The sequence below is a fragment of the Nyctibius grandis genome, chromosome 8 (assembly GCF_013368605.1).
Source record: "Nyctibius grandis isolate bNycGra1 chromosome 8, bNycGra1.pri, whole genome shotgun sequence".
In the NCBI taxonomy this organism is placed as follows: domain Eukaryota; kingdom Metazoa; phylum Chordata; class Aves; order Nyctibiiformes; family Nyctibiidae; genus Nyctibius; species Nyctibius grandis.
Window position 1 is genome coordinate 36,957,700 of NC_090665.1, and position 22,757 is coordinate 36,980,456.

At 38.7% G+C, this 22,757-nt stretch overlaps 1 protein-coding gene across 2 annotated transcripts in view; it reads left to right on the top strand.

The window, feature by feature from the left end:
* Positions 1 to 22,757, top strand: part of PIGK (phosphatidylinositol glycan anchor biosynthesis class K) — a 72,360-nt gene that overhangs the window by 32,792 nt on the left and 16,811 nt on the right. For both annotated transcript variants that reach the window (XM_068406666.1, XM_068406667.1), the window contains exon 10: positions 16,000 to 16,075. In XM_068406666.1, coding sequence (XP_068262767.1) covers positions 16,000 to 16,075 — 76 coding nt within the window. The remainder of the gene's footprint in view (positions 1 to 15,999; positions 16,076 to 22,757) is intronic.

Below are 22,757 nucleotides of genomic sequence, written 5' to 3' on the forward strand. Positions count from 1 at the left end.
TGCTATCAGAAGTGGCTGCTGTGAAATAGTACCTTTCCTAGGGGCTTACTGAGGCGTTTTCAGACTTAACATCTGCTTGGAGAATTCTCTCTCAGGATCTCTCTCGTTGCACTTTATCCTCTGCCAGTTTCGCTTTGGATTTGCTTACCTTTACATACAATTAGAACTATTTTTTCATGAGAAGAACAGATTTCAGACAGTAAGTTACAATAGTGTACTGTCAATTTACTGTCCTGGTAGAAGTGGAGTGAAAAAGGTTCCAGTAGAAAATAATTTTTGAAATGTAATGTGTACAGTTGGTCTGCAAGGGTTAATGCATGTCTGATAGATCAGTGGTTCTATTATGTTTTGTTTAGAAGTACCAAACCACAAAACAAAACCCCAAACCTGGAAACACTCCTTCATTGTATTCCTGGAGGTGATTACAATATAACATTATCAGTTTGAGTTGCACTTGTCTGGAATTCAGACTATATAATCTCTCAATAGCTCATTTTTTAACTGCTTTTTCTTTTCCTCCTCCTCTTCCTCCCCTCCATTGAAAAGACCTCTTACGTAATGGAGGTTTTACTGAAGATGTGCTGGCCGACAGTTGATCAACATCTTTTTATAGCTATAAGATCAGTAGCAAAATTATTTGAATAACAAAAAAACCCAGATTCTTGAGATTAAGTAGAAATTCCTGGAGTCTTCCACTTATGAAGAGCCATCAGCACTGTCATTTTCTTGTCATAAATCATATTTTACCAGAGTTTGTATGGCTTTCCAGTGGTCCCCGGGCTGTAGCTCTTCTGAGAAGGCGATGGCATCAGGATTCTGCCGTGATACTGAGAAAACCCCTGCCTGTGCTAAAGGGCGAGTGCTGCCGTGAAAATGTTGTCGGCTGGTTAGCAGTCAGCTTGAGATAGGAGGTGGTGTTCTTATTGCTGTTTTCCCCACTATATCTATCTTTCAGGCCTTTCTCTCTTAATGCATCCAGTGCATTGGTAAATACTGTATTATCACGTTTCAGTCCAGGACTCTGTAATAAGACAATAGCTGCAGTCACTAAGCAGCTCTCTAGTGAAAGTTCAGTACTTTACAGTGCAGTATATTTACTGAAATGGAAATTTTTCATTTCAAAGTGACTTACATATTTATCAGTGGGTGTGTTTGCCACATTCATCCTAGTCTTGATAAATGCAGCAGAAGCAGGTTTTTGGTTTGTTTTTTTGTTTTGTTTTGTTTTGGTGTTTTCCTTAGGAAATAAGGCAGGGAGACACTGAAGTATAAAAAGCCTGTGCCCATGAAATCTCAATTGACCACCAGCCATAAAGAATACATATACTAGCCACAAATAGTCAACACATACTCTGAGTTTTACAATAAGATTTTGTTAGCATGTATAGCCTCTGTAGACTAGACATAGAAAAATTGCTGCAGAGGTATTAGATTTAAAATGCAGAAAGAAAATATTGTTTTCTCTTAGTTTCCTTGGGGAGAGGACCAGCATACTCAATTGCCATCATACACATTTGGTTATCGTTAACTGCAAAACCAGAGTAAAATTATATAATGATGCAAGTAGAAGGGCTTCATAGTATGTATATTAAAATACTTTGATATTCCTGCTGAAAAAAAATCGCTGCCTATTGTTTTGGTTACTTAGATTGCAATAGTGTGTGGGAGTCCCACTCATGAATGAGGATCCAATGTAGCTGAGCAATGAACACGTACAAGAAAGATACACACCTGCCACCATGATGCTTACATTCAAAGTACTCTTAACAATTTTGGTGACAGATATGTTGAACATTCATGAAAATGTGAGAGAAAATGGATGATTTAGACATCAAGTTCATTTTCCACAAAACATTATGAAGTTAAAAGGTGCAGGACAGAATGTAAGCTCTTTACGAGTTTCATCTATTTGATAATATGCAGAGTGCAAAATTTTGTAGAAAGAAATCTTCTTTTGGCTATTGCATGTCTTTTGCTTCCCTCACTTTGGATTTTTTTTCTTGAGCGTATTACTGTGCAGTAGGAGTTGTTCCATTGTTTCTATAGTTATTCCATACACAGGTGGCAAAAGAGAAATCTGGCCTCATTATCTGTACTAAATGAAGCAAGAAACTTTTAATTCTTGCCTTAGTTTCATAATTGCCTTTTACGTATATGTGTATATACACAAACATACACAGGCACATACATACTGTGTCTGTAGGACACAATATATAGGATTATATAGGATTGTGAAGGACCTTAGCAGCACTGGAGACTTTTTTCTTTTACATAAGGTGTATTGAGAGCCTGAAGTTCTAAAAGCTGGGTGAAAGATCGGCATTGTGATGTTTTCTGCTTTACACAGTCTCTTGCTGGTAGTATCTACTGATAATGTAGTCTTAACATTCAGATTTACTGATACAATGTTCTGTAGATTGTAAACAATTGCATGAAATGACTTTTAAATAATGGAAGACCCAACCACTGGAATGAGATAAAGACTAAGATTAGGTGGCAGGAACAGTCACCCCTTCTCACCCTTTCCTTGCCACTTGGCATATTTTAACCTTCTATCATCTCCCACAGAATCACAGAATCCATCAGTTTGGAAGAGACCTCTGGGACCATCGAGTCCAACCATTGCCCTGATACCACCATGTCAACTAGACCGTGGCACTAAGTGCTATGTCCACTCTTTTCTTAAACACATCCAGAGATGGTGACTCCACCACCTCCCTGGGCAGCCCGTTCCAATGTCTGATGACCCTTTCTGAGAAGAAATGCTTCCTAATGTCTAACCTGAACCTCCCCTGGCGAAGCCTGAGGCTGTGTCCTCTTGTTCTATCGCTAGTTGCCTGGGAGAAGAGGCCGACTCCCGCTCTGCTGCAACCTCCCTTCAGGTAGTTGTAGACTGCAATAAGGTCACCTGTGAGCCTCCTCTTCTCCAGGCTAAACAACCCCAGCTCCCTCAGCCATTCCTCGTAGGTCAGACCCTCCAGACCCTTCACCAGCTTGGTCACCCTCCTCTGGACTTGCTCCCAACACCTCAACATCTTTTTTGAAGTGTGGGGCCCAGAACTGGACACAGTATTCAAGGTGCGGCATCCCCTGCATCTGCCTGTAATTGATCCTAGTGGGACCACCAGGGTTTCCCCAGTTGCGTGCAATTATTGAATGTTTCATTTATGTCTTTCAGCTGTCACCCACACTCCAAAGAAACCCATTTTAAGCTATAAAATGCTTTGTGATGCTTCCTTTAAAATGCATTCATGTAAGAGACATTTTCTGAAGCAGAATTCTTAAAAATAACCACAATAGATAAGCAACTGGAGGCAATTAATTTTACCTGATTCAATTGGTAGCGATTATGATTGTAAAACCAGCTCGGCCTGCTCTAGAATTTTCTATTGATCCACTTTCCTCTTTTAAGACTAAGACATGCCTGTAGCCCTCAGAGCTGCTTCTGTTCCTGCTGTAGCCTTGTCCCTTAGAGACTGCGGGGAGAAAGGGAGCTGATAGCTTGTGGCACGCTCGGAGCTACTGCATCTGTCCCTTCCCAGCAAGAAGAGGGCGAGGTAATCAGAAATCTGGACTTGGCAGGTGTCTGAGATGCCAGATTTCATGTCAGGTATTTGGCTTAGAAATCACCTTGGAATGTTAGAAACCTGGCTTGTGCAGCCTATTGTTTGGCTTTGCAGGCAGAGATAACTTGCAGATCTAGGCACGTGTCTTGCACAGGTATAGCTGGCTGATGCTGGAACTTCTACGGCATTGAACTGAGTGTTCCTCTCTCTGTCCCACAGACCCCAGACCTAGTGGCTTGCCTGGATAGGCAGGGGAATTCCCAAGTTTGTGTGCCTGCTGGGAGCTTGGCAAGTGGCATGCCATGTACTTGGCCCAGGAAAAATATGACTTGCTGCCACTGCTTCTGTTCCTGGGAGCGGACCACTAAAATCCTTCGGGCTTAAAGGCTGTAAAGTTTGTAAAGTCACTGAACTTAATATAGGGCACTCTGTTTAATATGCAGTGGTCTGTGGTGGACAGATGAGTCCTTTCTCCTGATACTATGAAATCAGTGAGGACAGAAAGGCAGACCATAAAATACCAATATGAAGAAAAAGAGTGGCTGCTTTACAGGGTCAAACATTAACAGATTCATAGTTCAACATCAGCAGGCTCAGTAGCCTGCAGTACCTTGGCCTCAGAGAACATAATATAGCTAAGTGTTTGTATTTGAACTTGAGGTTTTGTCTTCCATTAACAAGAACAAATAAAACCAGAATCCAGACAAAAAAAGTGCATGAGTCATCTATAAATAACAGGAAAGCACGGTCCAGAAGATGAGACTGATAAAAAGCTTAAGAGCTACATACATTCTGTGCAGCTTTCTGTGAAGAAAAGCCCTCCTAATGTGCTTAGCAATATAATGTTGCTTAGGTGCATGTGTTGACAGATCTAAAGCATTGAATGCTAGCTGATTGGAATGCTACTCAGTTCTGTCTGCCATGGCCACCCTTAGGACTCTTATAGTTGGCTACAGAGAGGAACAGTACTGGTGAAAGAAGGGAAAGCAGTTGGTTAATTTCTGTGGTAATAGTGTTTTGGGGTCCTTGGTGTATTTTTGCTGTCTGGTTTATGGAAATGTGTTACTGATCATGTTGTATCCAAAAAGATCGAATGCAACATCTAGTGTTCAGGGGAGACTTGGTCGCACAGTAAACCATTTCTCAAAAGCCCAGAACTGTAATTTTTGTGATTAATTTTCTGAATGCCCAGTGTGTATAGCATGTTTCTTTCAAGAAAACCTGGCTCTATTATTGATACCAATATATGCTCTTTTATACACCTGTAGAAGGAAGTTCAATTGATGTCTTTTCTTGTTATTTCATATCAGTAGGGGCTGGAAGTCGACAGGCTGATTAGCAGCCCTGCTGTAAAGGATCTGGAGGTGGTGGTGGACACCAGGTTGAATATGAACCAACAGAGTGCCATCATCTTAGTTATGGCAAGCTGCCTACTGAGCTGCATGAGCAGGAATATGATTAGCAGATGGAGCAATATTGTTATTATTTCTCTTTGATGCTGGTGAAGCCCCACCTGAAATACTGCGTCTGGCTTTTGGCCTTCCCCTTCAAGAAAGATGCTGAGACAGTGGAGAGGGGTTGCCAAGATGATCAGGGTAGGCCAACCTATCCTACAGGGTCGAGCACACAACCTGTGAGAGGTGATTGAGAGATCTGGGCTTGCTTAGCCTTGAAGTGACGGGAAATATAATAGCAGGCTGCAACTGTTTGAAATGCAGTTGTGGAGATGGTTAAGGTAAACTCTTCTTTTGGTAACAAGGGGCATTGGCTGGTAGGTTGTGGCTTGGGAGGTTCAGCTTGTACAGCAGGAGAAATCTTTTTGCAAAGAGGGTAAAGTAGCACTAAAGTGTGTAACAGAGAGAAGTTGTGAAGGTTTTGAAGACTCAGCTAGGCAAAGCCATGGCTGACCTGATCTGGTGTTGGGAGATTGAACCGAATGATCTCGATTTCAGTAAAGCGTTTGACACGGTCTCCCACAGCATCCTCGCAGCTAAACTGGGGAAGTGTGGTCTGGATGATCGGGTAGTGAGGTGGATTGTGAACTGGCTGAAGGAAAGAAGCCAGAGAGTAGTGGTCAGTGGGACAGAGTCCAGTTGGAGGTCTGTGTCTAGCGGAGTCCCGCAAGGGTCGGTTCTGGGACCAGTTCTATTCAATATATTCATTAATGACTTGGATGAGGGATTAGAGTGCACTGTCAGCAAGTTCGCTGATGACACCAAACTGGGAGGAGTGGCTGACACAACGGAAGGCTGTGCAGCCATTCAGAGAGACCTGGACAGGCTGGAGAGTTGGGCGGGGAGAAATTTAATGAAATATAACAAGGGCAAGTGTAGAGTCCTGCATCTGGGCAAGAACAACCCCATGTACCAGTACAAGTTGGGGGCAGAGCTGTTGGAGACCAGCGTAGGGGAAAGGGACCTGGGGGTCCTAGTGGACAGCAGGATGACCATGAGCCAGCAGTGTGCCCTTGTGGCCAAGAAGGCCAATGGCATCCTGGGGTGTATTAGAAGGGGTGTGGTTAGTAGGTCGAGAGAGGTTCTCCTCCCCCTCTACTCTGCCCTGCTGAGGCCGCATCTGGAGTATTGTGTCCAGTTCTGGGCCCCTCAGTTCAAGAAGGACAGGGAACTGCTAGAGAGAGTCCAGCGCAGAGCCACGAAAATGATTAAGGGGGTGGGACATCTCCCTTATGAGGAGAGGCTGAGGGAGCTGGGTCTCTTTAGCTTAGAGAAGAGGAGACTGAGGGGTGACCTCATCAATGTTTATAAATATGTAAAGGGCAAGTGTCATGAGGATGGAGCCAGGCTCTTCTCAGTGACATCCCTTGACAGGACAAGGGGCAATGGGTGCAAGCTGGAACACAGGAGGTTCCACTTAAATTTGAGGAAAAACTTCTTTACGGTGAGGGTGACTGAACACTGGAACAGGCTGCCCAGAGAGGTTGTGGAGTCTCCTTCTCTGGAGACATTCAAAACCCGCCTGGACGCGTTCCTGTGTGATATGGTCTAGGCAATCCTGCCCCGGCAGGGGGATTGGACTAGATGATCTTTCGAGGTCCCTTCCAATCCCTAACATTCTATGATTCTGTGATTCTGTGATCTCCGAAGTCCCTTAGGAACAACATTTCTGTAATTCTGTGTAGTTATCTGCATTGATTAATTGGAGTAAAGGGGCAAAAAAAGTAAAGTAGGAAGCTTGAAATGGAGGGGGAAGGGTAAAAGGTCTGAGGATGGTGTTGGGCAGAGAACAGACGTTGCCCCTGCTACTTTGACAGATTCTTGTAGGGAACTAAGCAGTCTCATGAGAAATTATAGCTGGATGGTACATTACGTGACTCATGAACTGAAAAAATAGAAATATGTACCATAGTGTAGAAATGCTGGGACTTAAAATGTGTGTATTACAGGGTTTTTAGAAGGTGCTTGCTGAAAAGTGTAACAATATAAACAAATACAGATATATTGTTTAATTTGAACATATGCAGGAAGAAAGAGTGGTATTGAACAAAATATGAGCTTCGCTGTAAAGACTAATTGTGGCCACTAAATAGTGGAATTGCTATCCTGGCACATTCCCATGTTAATTCTTTGTTTTAAAAACATCTTCCTGCTGATTTTTCTGACTTTCTGTGCACTCAGGTGGTATTGATTTGGTCTACGTAAAGATTAGGCACTGCTGATAAAGTTTCAGTTATGAAAAATGAACAAGCTTGCTTTTATCCAGCTGAAAGCATAATTCTAACGTACTGGTAGTAGTATTTAAAGTGTGATATGGTGGCAGGAGAGGATTTGGTCTTTTTTCTTTGAGATTACTGTGAAATTCAGTCACGGGTTTCCAAGCTACCAGTCATAGGGTGATAATAACCTGTGGGTTTTTAAACGTTTTCCCATGCAATTAGGAAGGACCAGGTCCAAGGGAGAAATTTGCAGCCTCAGTTACTAGATATAGCACATGCACATTTCAGACTAGATTGAACATTTGCTCAGCTGGGTGGGCGATGTTCTTTTCTGACTGGTTTGGACCATCAGAGGAAGGTCCTCTGATATTGCTGGGCTTGTCTATATAAACATGCCCTGAGTTTGGGAAATTTGATGGAGGCACTTGTTCTCCCCACCCCCTGCCCCAACCCTGCCTGCTGTGAGAATGAATTAACATTAAGCAATGAGTACCTTGTTGTAGCTGTGGACTCAAATGGTGATTTTCAGTGACAGAGGAGAAACTTAGCTGGTCTTTTTATCTCCAATTTTTGATTAGCATTTTGTGCTTCAGCAGCATCATCATGTTGAAGTTTAAATTAATTCAAAAGAGATTTTCTAATTTACCTAAAATGTGGAATATTTGAGATAACAAAATGAAGCCCTATAGGTCATGTGTTTTCCAGTAGCAGCAAAGTCAGTTCTGCTTACTTAAGCTAATATTCTTTTTAATTCCTTTCTTGTGTCTTGCCTAAGTATAAAAATAGGAGCAGGAAGAACAGAGAGTCCATTCAGTGATTAAACATATTTTGACAAAAGTCATTGGCTAGAAAAGAGCAGAGAGACAATATCGGTCAACCTGTATTAAAACACACTGTAGACTTCTGTTACCTCTTTTTAGGATCTTGGGATGGTTTAAGAATATGTGGCTTGACAAAGGTGAATCACCTGAAATTCTTTAGATAAGAAATTATGTGTGGATCATGGAAAGACAAAGGAAACATTTGTTACAGTCTAGTTTTACTCAGTTTATGAAGCAACAGATTATAACTCAGTGTGTCTGGCAGACTCTGGGAACACCTGCAGACCTGTTTACGATCAAGTCCAACAGAAATCACTGTGCATTCAGAGACTTAAGGTATTTTTTTTAAACTCCAGGAGTAAGTCTGTATGACTAGTTTGGGTCAAAATCTTTCACGTTTATTTGAAAAGAAATGAACAGATTACAGAAGGTATTTTGCATTTCTAAACCGTAAGATGCTTTGCTGCTTTATTTTACAGGAATATCTCTCTGTAAAGGCCAGCACAACAAAATAAAATATTTTTTCTTTTCAATGCAAGTCAGTAGCTTCCTTCTTCAGATAATTATGAAACTGATTGTGTCTAACATTGATTTAGTTTTTCATTGCATCAAAGATCATTTTTGCCTTCAATTAGTTTTTTTTCCTTTATCTCCATATTGTATTGTTCATTTTTGTGCAATCTTCTTTTTAAGCCATCTTTCATAGTATGCCACCTGCTGCATTAGACTCTACAGGCATTATGAACTGGAGGTCACAGCATTCATGGACAAATGAATCTTGGTGTGCTTGGCTGTACTTGTGAAGGGCCTGCATATTTCCACTGTAGACATAGCTCCCTCCTCTCCTCATCTTTGAATATGCACTAATCACTTACCTATTCAAAGACATGACTTTCAGACTCCACAGCAATGAACTGGAAAAGATGCACAGTAGCATTCTGCTAGACAGCCCTGCAAGGTCACCCAAGGTAAGCTGCCAGCTGTCCAGCTTACCAAAGCTCAGTACTATGGTAGTGAATGAAATTGTTTGCATTATAAGGTATATCAGGTTTTTAGAGGGGGACATCCACACTCACCTGAGCAAAGATTACAGCAACGAAGCGTACACTGAGTGCTTTCTTAAGTAGCCAAAAAACTTCTTTTGACCCTTTAACTGAAGAAACTGATGCCATGAAGGAGACGTTGTGAGGAAGTTCCCTGGAATGGTCATAGTCTTGAGTGTTTGCTTCTCTTCTTTGTGGCTATCCATGTGGTAAACATGCTTATAGGCAAATCTTGCATTCCCTTACAAAGATGGGAAAAGGATTGATTAGCACATGTTTTGGGGAAGAGCAGAGTTAACCATGATCTCATCTTTTTAAGCTCTGGCATTTTCCATGTACGTTAGTGCTTCTGTTGTTTAAACATACCTTATTCTTAAATATGTGTGAAGATAGAATTTAGCAGATAGATCAAGTACCTGGCGTTAATCCAAGGTCTAATTTGTAATCTTCCATCGTATGGACATGGTAGATAAATTTCTCAATGGCCAATTTTAAAAACTATTCACTCAAACCCGACATAGCCCATCTCAGTTTCTCTTTAATAGGAAACCTAATAACTTTTTCTGATGTGGTACATAAAGCTCTGGCGTTTTGTTTTCTTTTTATTGCCAGATGCAAGCGTGTTCATGTATTTACAGTCAGTAAAGCTATCAGTGATATACACAGGTTTAGGTTAATAATTTCAACCTTTCAGTCTGAGGTGTCTCGATTTAGGCCACTGCTGTCTTATGTTCACCCTTTGGTCACATGCTGACTGTCCAATCAGTTGCAGTTTCTCTGCTTTTGAGCCACTTCTGGAAGTGGGACAATCCGTTCCAGTATTTTCATTCATACTGTTCAGAAGTTATCTGTCAGACAAACCAGGCTTCACTTTAGGAGCAGTACGAGTCTTGGACACCTACAGCAAATAAAGAAGGTAATCCCCAAATCCCTTTTTCCATAATGCATTTTTGTCTGTGATACCCTCTTCTTTACCCTGTTCACACTCTGACTTTGATTTTTGTGTAGTTTCCAAGAAAGGTGGTTATATATTAGGACTTACTATCAAGGAACAATAGTTTCAAAGAGGTGCAGTATTACCTATGCATGGGTCATGTGCATGAAAGAATGTGTGAGCTGTCCAAACCATCAAATCTAGAGACTGTATAGGAAGGAAGAAATATTGGCTTTAGTGCTATTGCCTCATATAATTAGTGAATGTTTGTATTTGCCCAGAGAGCCAGGTTTTATGGCTTGTCCTATTACCTAGACTTTTTTCTCTCTTGAATTGTCTTAACAGCCCATTTCTGCCATGAGCAAACCAGTTAGTGATCACATGCTGCTCTTCTTTTCCTGTGTTTTTGTAATACTTGCATGAGAGAAAATACATCTCTGCCCTAAAGGCACTGTAGCTATTCTGTGTAGTAGACCGTAGGCTGGATTAGCACTTGAGGCAAAATGTGCCACCTCTTGATGGTAGGGATTTATTTTTCTTTAGCACACGTTGACTCTCTCAGGATTTTTCCCATAAGACCAAGCATGGAAATATAAATAACAAGTAAGATTTTTTCACTAAATATCTTGACACATTTTGCTGGATTTAGATTCACTTTCCACAGTCTCTGTTTCATGCTTACTTTCCTTCATCTAAGAGCAGTCACAGTGGCAGTATAAAAATAACTTTTAAATTGAATTTTCTTGAGATCCTCCTCTTCTGCTATCTCTTACTTCTTCTCACTTCTCTTCTGATTTTATGTTTCTTTCTGGTCTTCTCCCTGAAAATCAAGATCTCCTTATGCTTTGCATTACCAGCTGTCAGGCATGATGCTGTATGTGCTGATACGCCACTGTGTTAGATTGCTTTGGCACCATTGGCAGCGCTCTGCTGTCATGCTCAATTGAGACAGAAAGGACCATTTCTTGCTGGAAAATTAATTCATGAAAAATGACTTTTGTTTTTGTAATAGAATTGTTTTGAAAGAAATTAAATATACAAGGAAATTTTTATTACAACAAATTAGTCCTTAATTTGATAAAGGTTTAAGTATCAAATATAAGTGAACTAAACAGTGAAGTTACAGCCTCAAATTGCCACAGGTGATTTGAGCACAAATTCCATCAACTGAGATTTTTTTTGTTGTATTTTGTTTTTTTTCCTGACATGGCTGGTTTTGAGCAAAAGTGAATCCCACCCCGGGCATCAGGAAATTATCTCTGGAAGGAGAGTACTAACTAATTTACTTGCATCCCTCTGTGAAAGGGAGAGGCAAGGTGAGGATGATTGTAAGGAACATGATCTTTCTCCTGACCTGTTCTCTTCCTCCCCCCTGCAAAAGAGGAGGAAGTAGAACAGAACAGCCTCTTCTGTATTGACCTTTTTCTCCTCTCTAGTCATGACCTTCCTATCCCTTATGCTTTTTAGAAGAGGATTGCCTCCTACAGGTAATTCTGCCAGTCTAGGATGCCCAATGTTAGTGGGCTACTAATCTTAAGACTAGTGTAAAATGAAGTAGCAGTTTTGCAACAAGTTTGTTTCTCAGTACTAACTGCCCTGATTGTGGCTTTTCTTTGATCCACTTGCAAAACTGACCAAGCTAACCCATGTATTTCTCTCTTAAAGACAGAATATGAGGCTACTTCTGGGCTTGTAAATGAGACAGACTGATGTACTGTGTTGCAGTTGTACGTGATGTTTAATTGTTAGCACGATCCCTGACACTGTTTTGGCTCATGCCAGCTGGCACTCTCCTGGACAATGTTTGTGTGTGGTTCGCACATAAAGTGTGCCTAGAGTAGCCAGTTTTGGATGCAGCCCCTGCTTTGGGGGAAAGAATTCAGCCATATAGTTGTGAGCTACGTCATGTTCTTGATCTTACTGACAGCGAGCTGTCTCGGTTCTTATTTAAAAGACTATTTAAAATACAGCCTCTGTGCCCACTTGCAGGGGATTTTAGGCTCCAATAGCTGTTTCTGACCTTTTCTAAGGACACACAAGTCTTGCCTTTACTCCTGTTCTTGGAGTTTTCATGATGGATGCTGTTTCATAGAAGCCTTTCGTATGCAGTGTTTCATCCTTTGTGCTGCTTATAGGATAGCAATTTTTTGTTGCATTATCCAGTTTTCACCTTTGTTAGGAAGAATGACTGTATAACAGGTTTCGTTGGTAAGATAAAAGAAGCAAAAAGAAAATTAGAGGAAGTTGCCTTATACCTGTTATACAAATGTTTAGACCAGTAAACTGGTGCTTGCTCTGAGAAATGAAAACGAGATCTATGGAGCCTTTATAGTAATATAATTCACTTCAAATGAGTTTATATTGCTTACATCTGTTAAAATGAATACTGAAAGTGGTATTGCTAACTGACATGGTTATACTGGTAGAACTTTGTGTGATGGACATTTTGAAGCACTTTGAAACATTTTTCCAAACTGACTGTATATAAGTACTTGAAAACTGAGACCTGGAAGGTACCCTTGTCATAAAGTTCCATTTCTGTCACAGGTATCATCACTTGATAGGAAAATTAAAAAGATAAATCAAGAAAAAATGTGTTTTTTCTCATGAAGATTTTACTTTTATTTGCTTAAAATACAACATAACTTCTAGGGGTAATTCCCTTTTTTAGCTAAAAAGAATGTCACTAGTGTTAGATGCTTTAATTTTCCAATGTGTAAATAGCTATGAGCAGTGAATATGATAGAAGTTCAGATCTGACTCTATGTCAGAACCATGAGTAGAAGTGGATGAGAATAACCTTGGAAAAATATGTGTTGAAATATTCTGATAGTTGATCAAAGAACAGAAAAGAGCTGGGAACAAAGCGTTCAGGAAAACCTTTATGAAGGCATATATATGCTTATGAATTTAGGCAAAAAAAAATCAGTCATGGGCAGTAAGAACTTGCTTATGTTTTAGGTTGGCTGAATAATCTGCATATCCTTTTCACAGTTAATTTTTGTTAGACGGATCTGAGTGTATGGTACTAGGAAGAGGTGGTATGTTCTTTCACTTGAGAAAATGCCATGCAATGGCTTTCAATGATAGCACTGCAGTATTGTAATAATGATGACTACACTATTATTGTCAAATTTGCAAAGATCATTTACTGTGAGTTATTCTTGCACTTTATTTAGTAGCCTCAAATGCCCAAAGTTTATTGACACATTGCTTTATCATACCTGCTAGCTCAAGTTAATGACTTGCTCCAGGTAGAGGATATAGTTGGGCAATATTTCATACAGCTTTTTTGTCAAGAGTTTTGAGATTCCACGCTTTAATTTATGCAGTTTAATATAAAAGATTGAGATACATGCTCATCCAGTTGAGAAGGCTTATTTGCAGGAGAGAAGAATCAAGACTCTTTTGTGGACTTGACAGCTAGTACATCACTGAGTACATATACAAGAAGTTTATAGCATTTAAGCAAAAATTTTGAGATAACAGTTCTGAACTTTTCTTCCAAAATACCAGTGTGCATGTGTGTATACATATAGTGTGGGTACATATATGCAGATACATGTATGTGTATATATTATAACATGTACCTATCTAATCTATATCTTATAGTTTTATATATATAAAATGTATATATATAAAATACATCATATAAAATTGAATCAATGTTCAATTGATTTTTTTTTCTGAAAGTAAATTAGAAAAAAATAAAAACTAGTCTGTCTTGATGTTGAAAGGCTCCTATCAGCCTAATTTAAATTTAAATCTAATTGCTTTAAAGTACCTGTTTATACTATTCTTCCCTCCCTGTTTTTTTAGTAAAGCTTCCTAAAGCTCAAAATTATCTTGATAATTTTTCTCTATCTTTTTTAATCCTTTGACATTTGAAGAAAGGTCTTTTTTTCTGCATTTGACAAGGAAGGTGTTTGACTATGCAAGGGAATGCTGACTCTGTCTAGACAGAAAACGTTGCCAAATGTACAAAGTCCTTGATAGAACAGACAAGCCTTTTTCTTTTTTTCTGCTAACATTCACATTATAGTAATTGTAGCTGTTACTTGCAGCTTCAAGTATTTAATTTTGGGATTTGAGATACTGGCTTTTTTTTCCAGGTTTGCAGTGTCCCTGTAAAGACTATGGAGATAAATGTTCAAGATGTTAATGAATATTTTGTTCTGTGTACAGTGGTTTCCTATCTAGAACTATGGGTAAGAAATGGGTTTAGGTAGCTGGTATCCGTAAATCAAGATGTGTCAGCTAGCATGCTCCCAGTAGAACAGAAGTCATCTGAAATTCACACTGACTGTGGGCAGCTAAATAGACAGTGGTATGTTTGCCAGTCAGGACTCCACGAATGATAGAAAGTAGAAAGGAAATGAGTGGAAAGGTTCCTTCTACACACTGCAGTGGAGTTGTGAGCCCACTCTAAGCTCTGGTGGTTGTATTGGACTATAACAGCAGTACGTTTCGTGTTGTGAGTACAAACTCATCATTGCCGTAACAGTCCAAAACCTCTAAAAACCATATAAGTAAATGAGGTCTTTCAGGAGGCCAGCTTCAGTAGTTCAGAGCTTGCTTACTTAATTTTTCTTAAGCACATTAAACAGTTCTAGACAGACTGTCGCTACGATCTTTGAGATATCACCACATTTCTTTTGTTCTCTGCTTTTAAATTTATTATACAGTAGGACTTACATACTTTCTCATACTCTGTTCATGACAAATGTCTGGGTATTCAGGCACTTATTTGGAGCTTAAAAGCATTCCAAACCAATAGAAATTCAGAAATGGAAAAGGGAAGAGATGTGCATTTATTGTCCTGTCTTTTCCACAGCCCGTTGACTCCCAGTGCAGAGTCTCAGCCTGTAGTTTCTGGCTCTTACTTGGCAGCCAGTCTGCAGGTAAATTAACCCAGCAAGCATGTATCATTTTTGACTAGAATGGGTCTAAGGTAGTAATTTGAACTTGGAAAATAATGTCTTGGCCACAGTTTTTGTCTGGAAGTAATTCTGCTTTAACTTTATAGAAATGCCTTGTTTTCATAGGGATCTTTTTTTTATCCCCCTTTCATTTCTTGTCATATTACTCAAATTCCTATATTCAGAACTCTTCAGAAAGGTTGAGGAATGACTGATGAAAACCTTTAATGATACTTTGAAAATGTAGCACATGCTGTGCAGTTCTAGTAGAAGAAAGCATGTATGGTTGAAGGGTTTAAAACATGCTTCATATTAATTTACTATCTTTTAAATATTCTTTTAAGAGACTGCTTATGGATTCTGAATTTTCAGTTGCAACTACAGTTTATTCGAAGTTTAAAGGGGTATGATACGTTTTCTTTGTGAAGTATTATATTCTTTTTGTTCACGCTAGTTCTTTGGCTTATTTGAAACCAGTAGTACACACTACTGTGCTGGCAAGTGCACAAATGTTTGCGGTGTCGAGCTTCTACCACAGATGAACACTGATGTGCACTTGGAGCAAAAATTAAAAACGGTGAATAATCCCTCTTGCCTTTTGAGATGGTCATATTTGAATTATGTTGGCAGGATTGAGTGAAGAAACTCATATTGTTAACAGTGCTGAATTTGTAAATGCATAGGACTTCTTTTCTGTGTGGATTTCAGTCCAGCTTTCACCAACGTGTTGTTTGTCTAAAATTAAATTTAAAGGTTTTCTTATGTTTCTGCTGCTAAATTTGTGTTTTCTGGGCTTTGGTCAGGGAAAAAAATCCACGGTGTTACACACATTTCTGTTTACTATGAATTTATTCTTTCACTCAACTTTGTAAGAAATATATTCAATTAAGGTCTTAAAATACACTTTTTCTTCATCTCAAGCAAAGTAATCTCCCAGATACTACACTTTTGAAAGTAGTGTACCTGAAACTCTTAAATTTCAGTAATTTAGCTCGGTAAACATTGTACTAACTTTGATAAATATTAACTTCACTTCTTCCCAGGCTTCCAAAAGATGAGCTGGCAACAGAACCGCTAAAATATGCTGAACAACTTCCTGTAGCTCAGATAATACACCAGGTATGTCTTTCTATTTTAAGAGTTTTCTTTGAGAATAAACAACATCTATAATACTTAAACTGCTTTTCTAGGTCATACAGAATCAATGTCCTTATGCTGGAAGTATGTAAAAACAACATACTCTTGTTCAGATGACAACTATTAAATTATAAAAATCTTATTCTGAACATGGCAATGAAAAGATGCTTGCTGTATGACACAGTTGACACTTCAGCGGTTGCTGTTAAAATTGTTGTATGTCTACTGATATAAAAGGAAAAAAGCCATTAATTTCTTCGAATTTGCATCTTGACTTAAATCATATTCCCCTTCCTGAAAAAGCAGCCAAAATATAGAATCATTATTGTGGAATAATTGTCATGACAAGTTGAGTAGGGAAAACAATCTTGCTTCCTAATACAGTTCCAAATGAGGTGTTAGCACTAAATCTATTTCTAACTATAGCAGTGTCATCATACTTTCTGTTTTGCACACAGGTTTTTGTTTGCTTTTTGTTTTGCACAGTAAAAAAAAAAAACAGAGATTGAGATTTTGCCTGGATTGTGCCTTATAACTATGTCTTTATTTAAAATCAATACTCTTCCATTGATTTAGGTAAACAAATGAGGGATGATGATGTGGACATCTGAGCTGGCATTGAATAGCAGGCTACAGTTTTTATTATAGCATGTCTGTCTTTTTTTTTTTCCAATTTATGGCAAGGAGGAGGAAGAGATCTTTTCTGTGCAGAAGATTCTATACTCCCGTCTTGCTCTTTTCTCAAAGTTCAAGGTCTGATTCTCAGTCTGTCCTGCTGGTAGAGTAGACGCCCAGCCTGCATTCACATGTATTCTCATTCTTCACTATTAGCCACAATGGGCTCTGCCTATTTTGTGGAAACATTCATGGCCAAGTAACATACATAAAACTTGTGATGTACTGTAAAACATGAATATTGAGACTTAGCATCTCCCTTCTTGGTGATGCTTTAAAGAAAGCAAAAACACCTACTCTGTTGTAGTCGTTTGGAATTTTCTCCAAAAAATGATTATTTTTTAACTTTGTAGATGTGAGTCCTCCTTCAGAGACAGGCAACTATAGTTTTCCTAAGTCAGGACTGAATAGGTCAGATTACTGTTTTCCTAATGGTACCTTGGCAGTATGGAATCTTTCAGGTAATCAGGTATACCTTGAAAAATTGACCTGAAAGTTGGGGAAGATAATGACAGTTCATCTTGGGAGACAAAATGGTACAGTCCATTCACTGCCCTGACATAAAGAAAACTTCCAACCTGAAAGCTGGGACTTCATGTTGGTCAGGGTAGCAATAGCCAGAAAGACAATGTGAGATAAAGCTGTGGTTTCAGGCTGGGCTGTTTTTGAACGCTTGAAGATCAACAGGAACAAATAAAAGTCCACTAAATGTTGAAGTTGCTTACAAAATCCTATTACTATTAATTATTATTGTAGATCTTTCTGAATACCTTTGTCAATCAATGTTTTTAGGCAGTTGAGTCACACGCTGCAGGCAGTGCTGGTTTTGCCTTAAATGAAACATAAGCTTTATTTTAAAACTTTGAAGTGTACAGGTCTTTTCTGCGAGATGTAAACACAAGGGATTTTAAAACTTTTGGCTGAAATCTGCACCTTCGGGAAGAATCTCTGATGTGTTCAGAACATGGAAGATTGGAAATCAGGACCAGTTTGTATGTCAGGAACTCCCTGGTGTTGTCAGAGCTTCAAATGACCCAACAGCCTGCAAATGTCACATTTAAAATTCTGTCTTCATGCTTGACTCTCAGCATAAATGAATTAAACAGCAGAGCAGGCAGCCAGTCAATATGTTCTTAACAGTGAGAGCGAGCAATGAAACAGTTTGGGGGTTGTTTGGAATCAGTAAATAGAAACTGCATGGAATGGCTCACCTAGAGGAAAATCTCAAATAGGAAACAGAATTAACCTTTAAGATGGTCGACCAGACGAAATGTCATAGTAATATTTTTACAACATTAGATGGGTAATAACCACGGAGGGCCCATTTGGCTCCTGTGTGTTATACTGCAATAGAATATTGCAGTGTGGAAAGGCAAAAATCTGTTTTTTATGTACTCTTATCTGTTTGCTGTAACAAATTTACCGGTAGTATAGAGCTGTGGTCCACAGAAGCCAGCAAAAGAGACCCAACGTAACTGCAAATGTCTTTGATGTAGAGAAACAGAACAAAATGACCGTTCTTTAGCTGTTATGTCAGGCTGTTGGGCATCATGCCCTGGTTTTGTGTGATTGTGATGCTCTTTTTGAGCCTCAAGGAGCTGTAATCAGCTAAGTGTTCTCTGCACCAGTGTCCTGGTGAGTTAGCACTGCAAAGATTATAATGTGTCATTTCTGAGAGACCTGGGACAAATGGGACATGTAGTGCAAGGGCCATGTTAAGTTTATATGAACAAATATTTTTTACTTTAAGAAAAAAGAAAGAAATTATAAGAAATAAAAAATAGCACGAGTAAAAACAGTGAAGAGTATTTGTGGTGTTATGGTGCTTTATCCAAATGGGTAATCCTGTGTTTAGTATGGGCCTTTGTTGTTGTTCTCTCATGTTAACCCATGTTTTGTTTACCTCTAGGCAGAAATAAAGGCATCAGTAATGTATGTGTCTAGCGTAAATATATATTAAAACTTCACAATGGTAGACAGGTATCCTAAATCAATATAATGGCAAAGTACATTTTAATTATAGTTAGTAGCCAACATGGCCACTAATTCTATCCAGATTTCACTGTAAATTTATTCTCCTGAACACTAGTAAAAGTCTACATGTTTTTCTGGGGCATTTACATCTCATTTCTAACATTCTCTTCAGTACTTCATCTCTGGTATTTTAAAAAACATTATACTAATGAACAGAAATCACTTTTTGATTTCTAATCTGATTATTCCACAAGAAAATTTCAGACTTTGTACATCCTAAACTATTTAATGAAAGGAGACCCAGAATCTGACTTTGGAATTGATCTTAAACTTTATGGCACTAGTAATTATTTATTGTTATAGCAGTATAAAAACAAAAGAATAACAACCCTATAAAGTTCACCGTTCCAATTCTCAGAAATGTGTTATATTTAATGCATTAGACCATGGTTAATTAAAAAGGCAAATGTGAAGAAATGAAAATAAATAGCAGAATGAAAACAAATACTAACATTTAAGCCACTAATTTTTAGACACAAACCAAAATCAGACATTTGTAAATAAAGTAGCTTTCTCCATTTTCAAAAACAAAAAGGAATAACATGTGCTTTTAACTGAAATAAAAAACCACTAGTGCTTGGTAAGGGAATGCAGTCGTTAATATAAACTTTGAAAATGGCAAGTTAAGCCTTCAGAGGAATACCCACATAAGACAGCTTTTTTAATGAAGTTCTTTGTGTACAGCTGTGCGTACAATGCTGCTACTTAAAATAAGTTTATGAATAGTAAGGCCAAAAAAAAAAAAGAGAAAAAGGAGAGAGTACTTTAGTTCTGCACTTGTCTTTAGTTGAAACAGGTCTGGTGAAAGAACAGGAGAAACTGCGTTTGAGGAGATTGTTTTCATTTATCGTAAAGTATATTCATTGTCATGAGGATGGAGCAAGGCTCTTCTCAGTGACATCCCTTGACAGGACAAGGGGCAATGGGTGCAAGCTGGAACACAGGAGGTTCCACATAAATATGAGGAAAAACTTCTTTACAGTGAGGGTGACTGAACACTGGAACAGGCTGCCCAGAGAGGTTGTGGAGTCTCCTTCTCTGGAGACATTCAAAACCCGCCTGGACGCGTTCCTGTGTGATACGGTCTAGGTAATCCTGCCCCGGCAGAGGGATTGGACTAGATGATCTTTCGAGGTCCCTTCCAATCCCTAACATTCTGTGATTCTGTGCTGGCCTTCCAATTCAGCAAGGTATTTTAATAAAAGTACCTAACTTCAGTGCCAGTGCTCATGCTCTGAATGTCACTATGTGTTGATATATTTTGGCTAACTGGGATTTAGGATATGGAAGAGACTTAAATTGTTACAGACGTCTTACTGATGGAAGAATGTTTTATTGATGAAAGGCACATTTCAGTGGATAAATGCCACATCTCCTGATGTTGTTATAATTGAAAACAAAATGAAACAGCAAATTTGGACTACTATCAACTTGCATACTTCCTTTAGTCCATTGTAAAATATTAAGCAGATAAATTAACGAGCTGTTAAAACTGGATGGTATTTCAGGAAACTAACTTCCAGCTCATAGTGGCGACTGCACAATTTACTTAAAATTTGACATGGCTAACAGTTGCACATTTACTTAAAAATAAAGAGTTCCTAGGTGTTTTCTCATGTAGGGGAATGTATGGGGGAATGTTAGATATAATTTCTGATTAACTTAGATTGTGTTTCCTTTTGGAGGTATGTGTTAAGTTTATTTGTTTTGTAGAGTTTTTAACCAATGTGTTTCTGTAGCCCCTCTGTAGAAGCCTTAGTGGAAAATGCCTTTTGTAATCTCAGGAGATTACTGGGAGATCGTGCTAACCCTGTTGAGTATGTCTGTCTCTTCCAGATTCCAGTTGAGTAACTCACGTGAGCACCATTAGTTTTGCTGAGTTTAGACTCAGAGGACGTTAGGGAGTTGCCACATTTAGTCTAGTCTGAGGATATTGACTGCAGTCCACAATACGGGAAATTAAATAAGAAATTGAAGAAAGAAGGTGGGAGAGGGATCTCCAGAGTTATAGATGGACAGGCTGATGGTCATCAAAGATGACTGTAAGAGTTGCAGTTCTGTATTAAGTCTTGCAAGAAGGTCTTTGTTTCCATAACTTCTGTGCTTCTGTAACGAGCCTCCCCCAAATAATATCCTTTTGCTTTGAAGATTAGTTTTTATTCAGTCTGGGGACCTCATTCTCACATAGTAGAGGAGTGTTACTTTATTGCATTTGTTGATGTTATTCTTGTTTCACGCTGATTTAATTGAGAGAGGTTTTCTTTAGCAGCATTTAGCAGAAGTTGTTGAAGCAGTATTAAGAAAATAGAACACATCATGTTGTATAGATTTTTTTGAAGTATTTTTTGATTATCTATAACACAATAATTTTAGCTCTCAGACTTAAATGTTTTAACAAACATTAAATTAAAGTGGTTTTCCGTGGCTTATGATCTTTGTGAAGTGCTCAATATGAAAATTAACCCATCACATGCTGATAAGGTCCTGAAGGCATAACTTTAAAATTCAGGGCTCACACTGGTGCCTTGCCCCTTGCCTTGTAGCAGCCCTATAGCAGTTGTCACGCTTCAAGGGGGTCTCTTCTACTCCAGACTGGAGGTGAGAAAAGCTGCTTCTGATGCATGCCATGGAAATCTGTCAACATCCTCTTCCTCACCAGCTGCCCTGAAGTCCTTTTTGAGGCTCGTGCATTCTGACTATATTCATGTGCAGAACTAAACCCAGGTGTGCTCTACACCTTCTGCTGAACCAGCCTTTCTTCATCTAGGGCACTTGGGATGTATAGGACTTAGAAATTAATGTGTTTTACTAAGATTTTTTTTTTGTTATTTGCAATTCCTTTTCTTTTGTGTATTAAATATATCTTTGTGAATTGTGTAACTTAGAGGTGGTTTGCCTGCATTTTATAACTCTAATGGAAGTGTTCTCAAGTGGAATCATGACTGGATGTTATCCAGTAAATAAGAACTTGCTTCTTTCCCTAAATTATATACAGTACATGGATTTAATTTCTCTCACTGTTGTGTAAGTTAGAAATTATTTAAATTCTTTTGGCTTCCTTTAAATTGAATGCTACCTGGTAGAAAACTCTGCGCTTGAAAGGAGCAAAACAAGCTTTCTGTGAAAAGCTGCTACCGCATGGTTTTGCCAACCACCAAACCAAACACGTCACAGAGCAACTACAATACTCCTCCCCACGCTGCATGCTGCTTGGTGCGTATAGGTGCTTTGAAGTTCACTCCCTAATATTTCTTCTAATATTAAGGTTGATTAAAAAAATTACTAGTAGCAGAGTCTTGCTGTGTGACTTGTATGAGTCATGTAATGGATGCAATGTGTACCTTTAAATCTAGAGAATGAGTGCTTAATTATTTTGATAGTACTGTTTTCTATAAATAATAAATTAAGAATGGAATAGTCCTCTGTTTCTCTGACTCACTCCAAGAAATCACCAAACACATTCTTGACTTGGTTGTAGCTGGTACAGATATTTTACTGGCAAAACATTAAACCAGAAACATTTTCAGGCATTTTTTCTAGTGAACTACTACAGAGTCAGTGATGGTATTCAGCACCCTCATACGTAAGCTGGTAGTCCACACAAACAATAAGGTTGTCTCTCTTTTTTTGTCTTATTCAGAAATTAAGTAGCACATTACCCTAATGAAATCTCATAAACAAAGTCATAACATTCCTGAACTAGAGCGTATTTGAGTGTAGCATAAAATATTTTTGTAAAAGATTTAAACTAATTTTTTTTAATTTGCTGTTGTTTTTCTCATCGGTGCTTTCTGATCACAGAAGACAATGATGTGAAGTTAGCATAAATTAGTGATGATCTGTTTTTACAGGCAAGGCACAGCTGCTTTTGTTTTGTTATGTTTTTCATCTGAGCATAAGGGAAACCCTCTGGAAGCAGAGACCTAGTAAAGCAGTCTCTTTTCTTCTGTCTTCC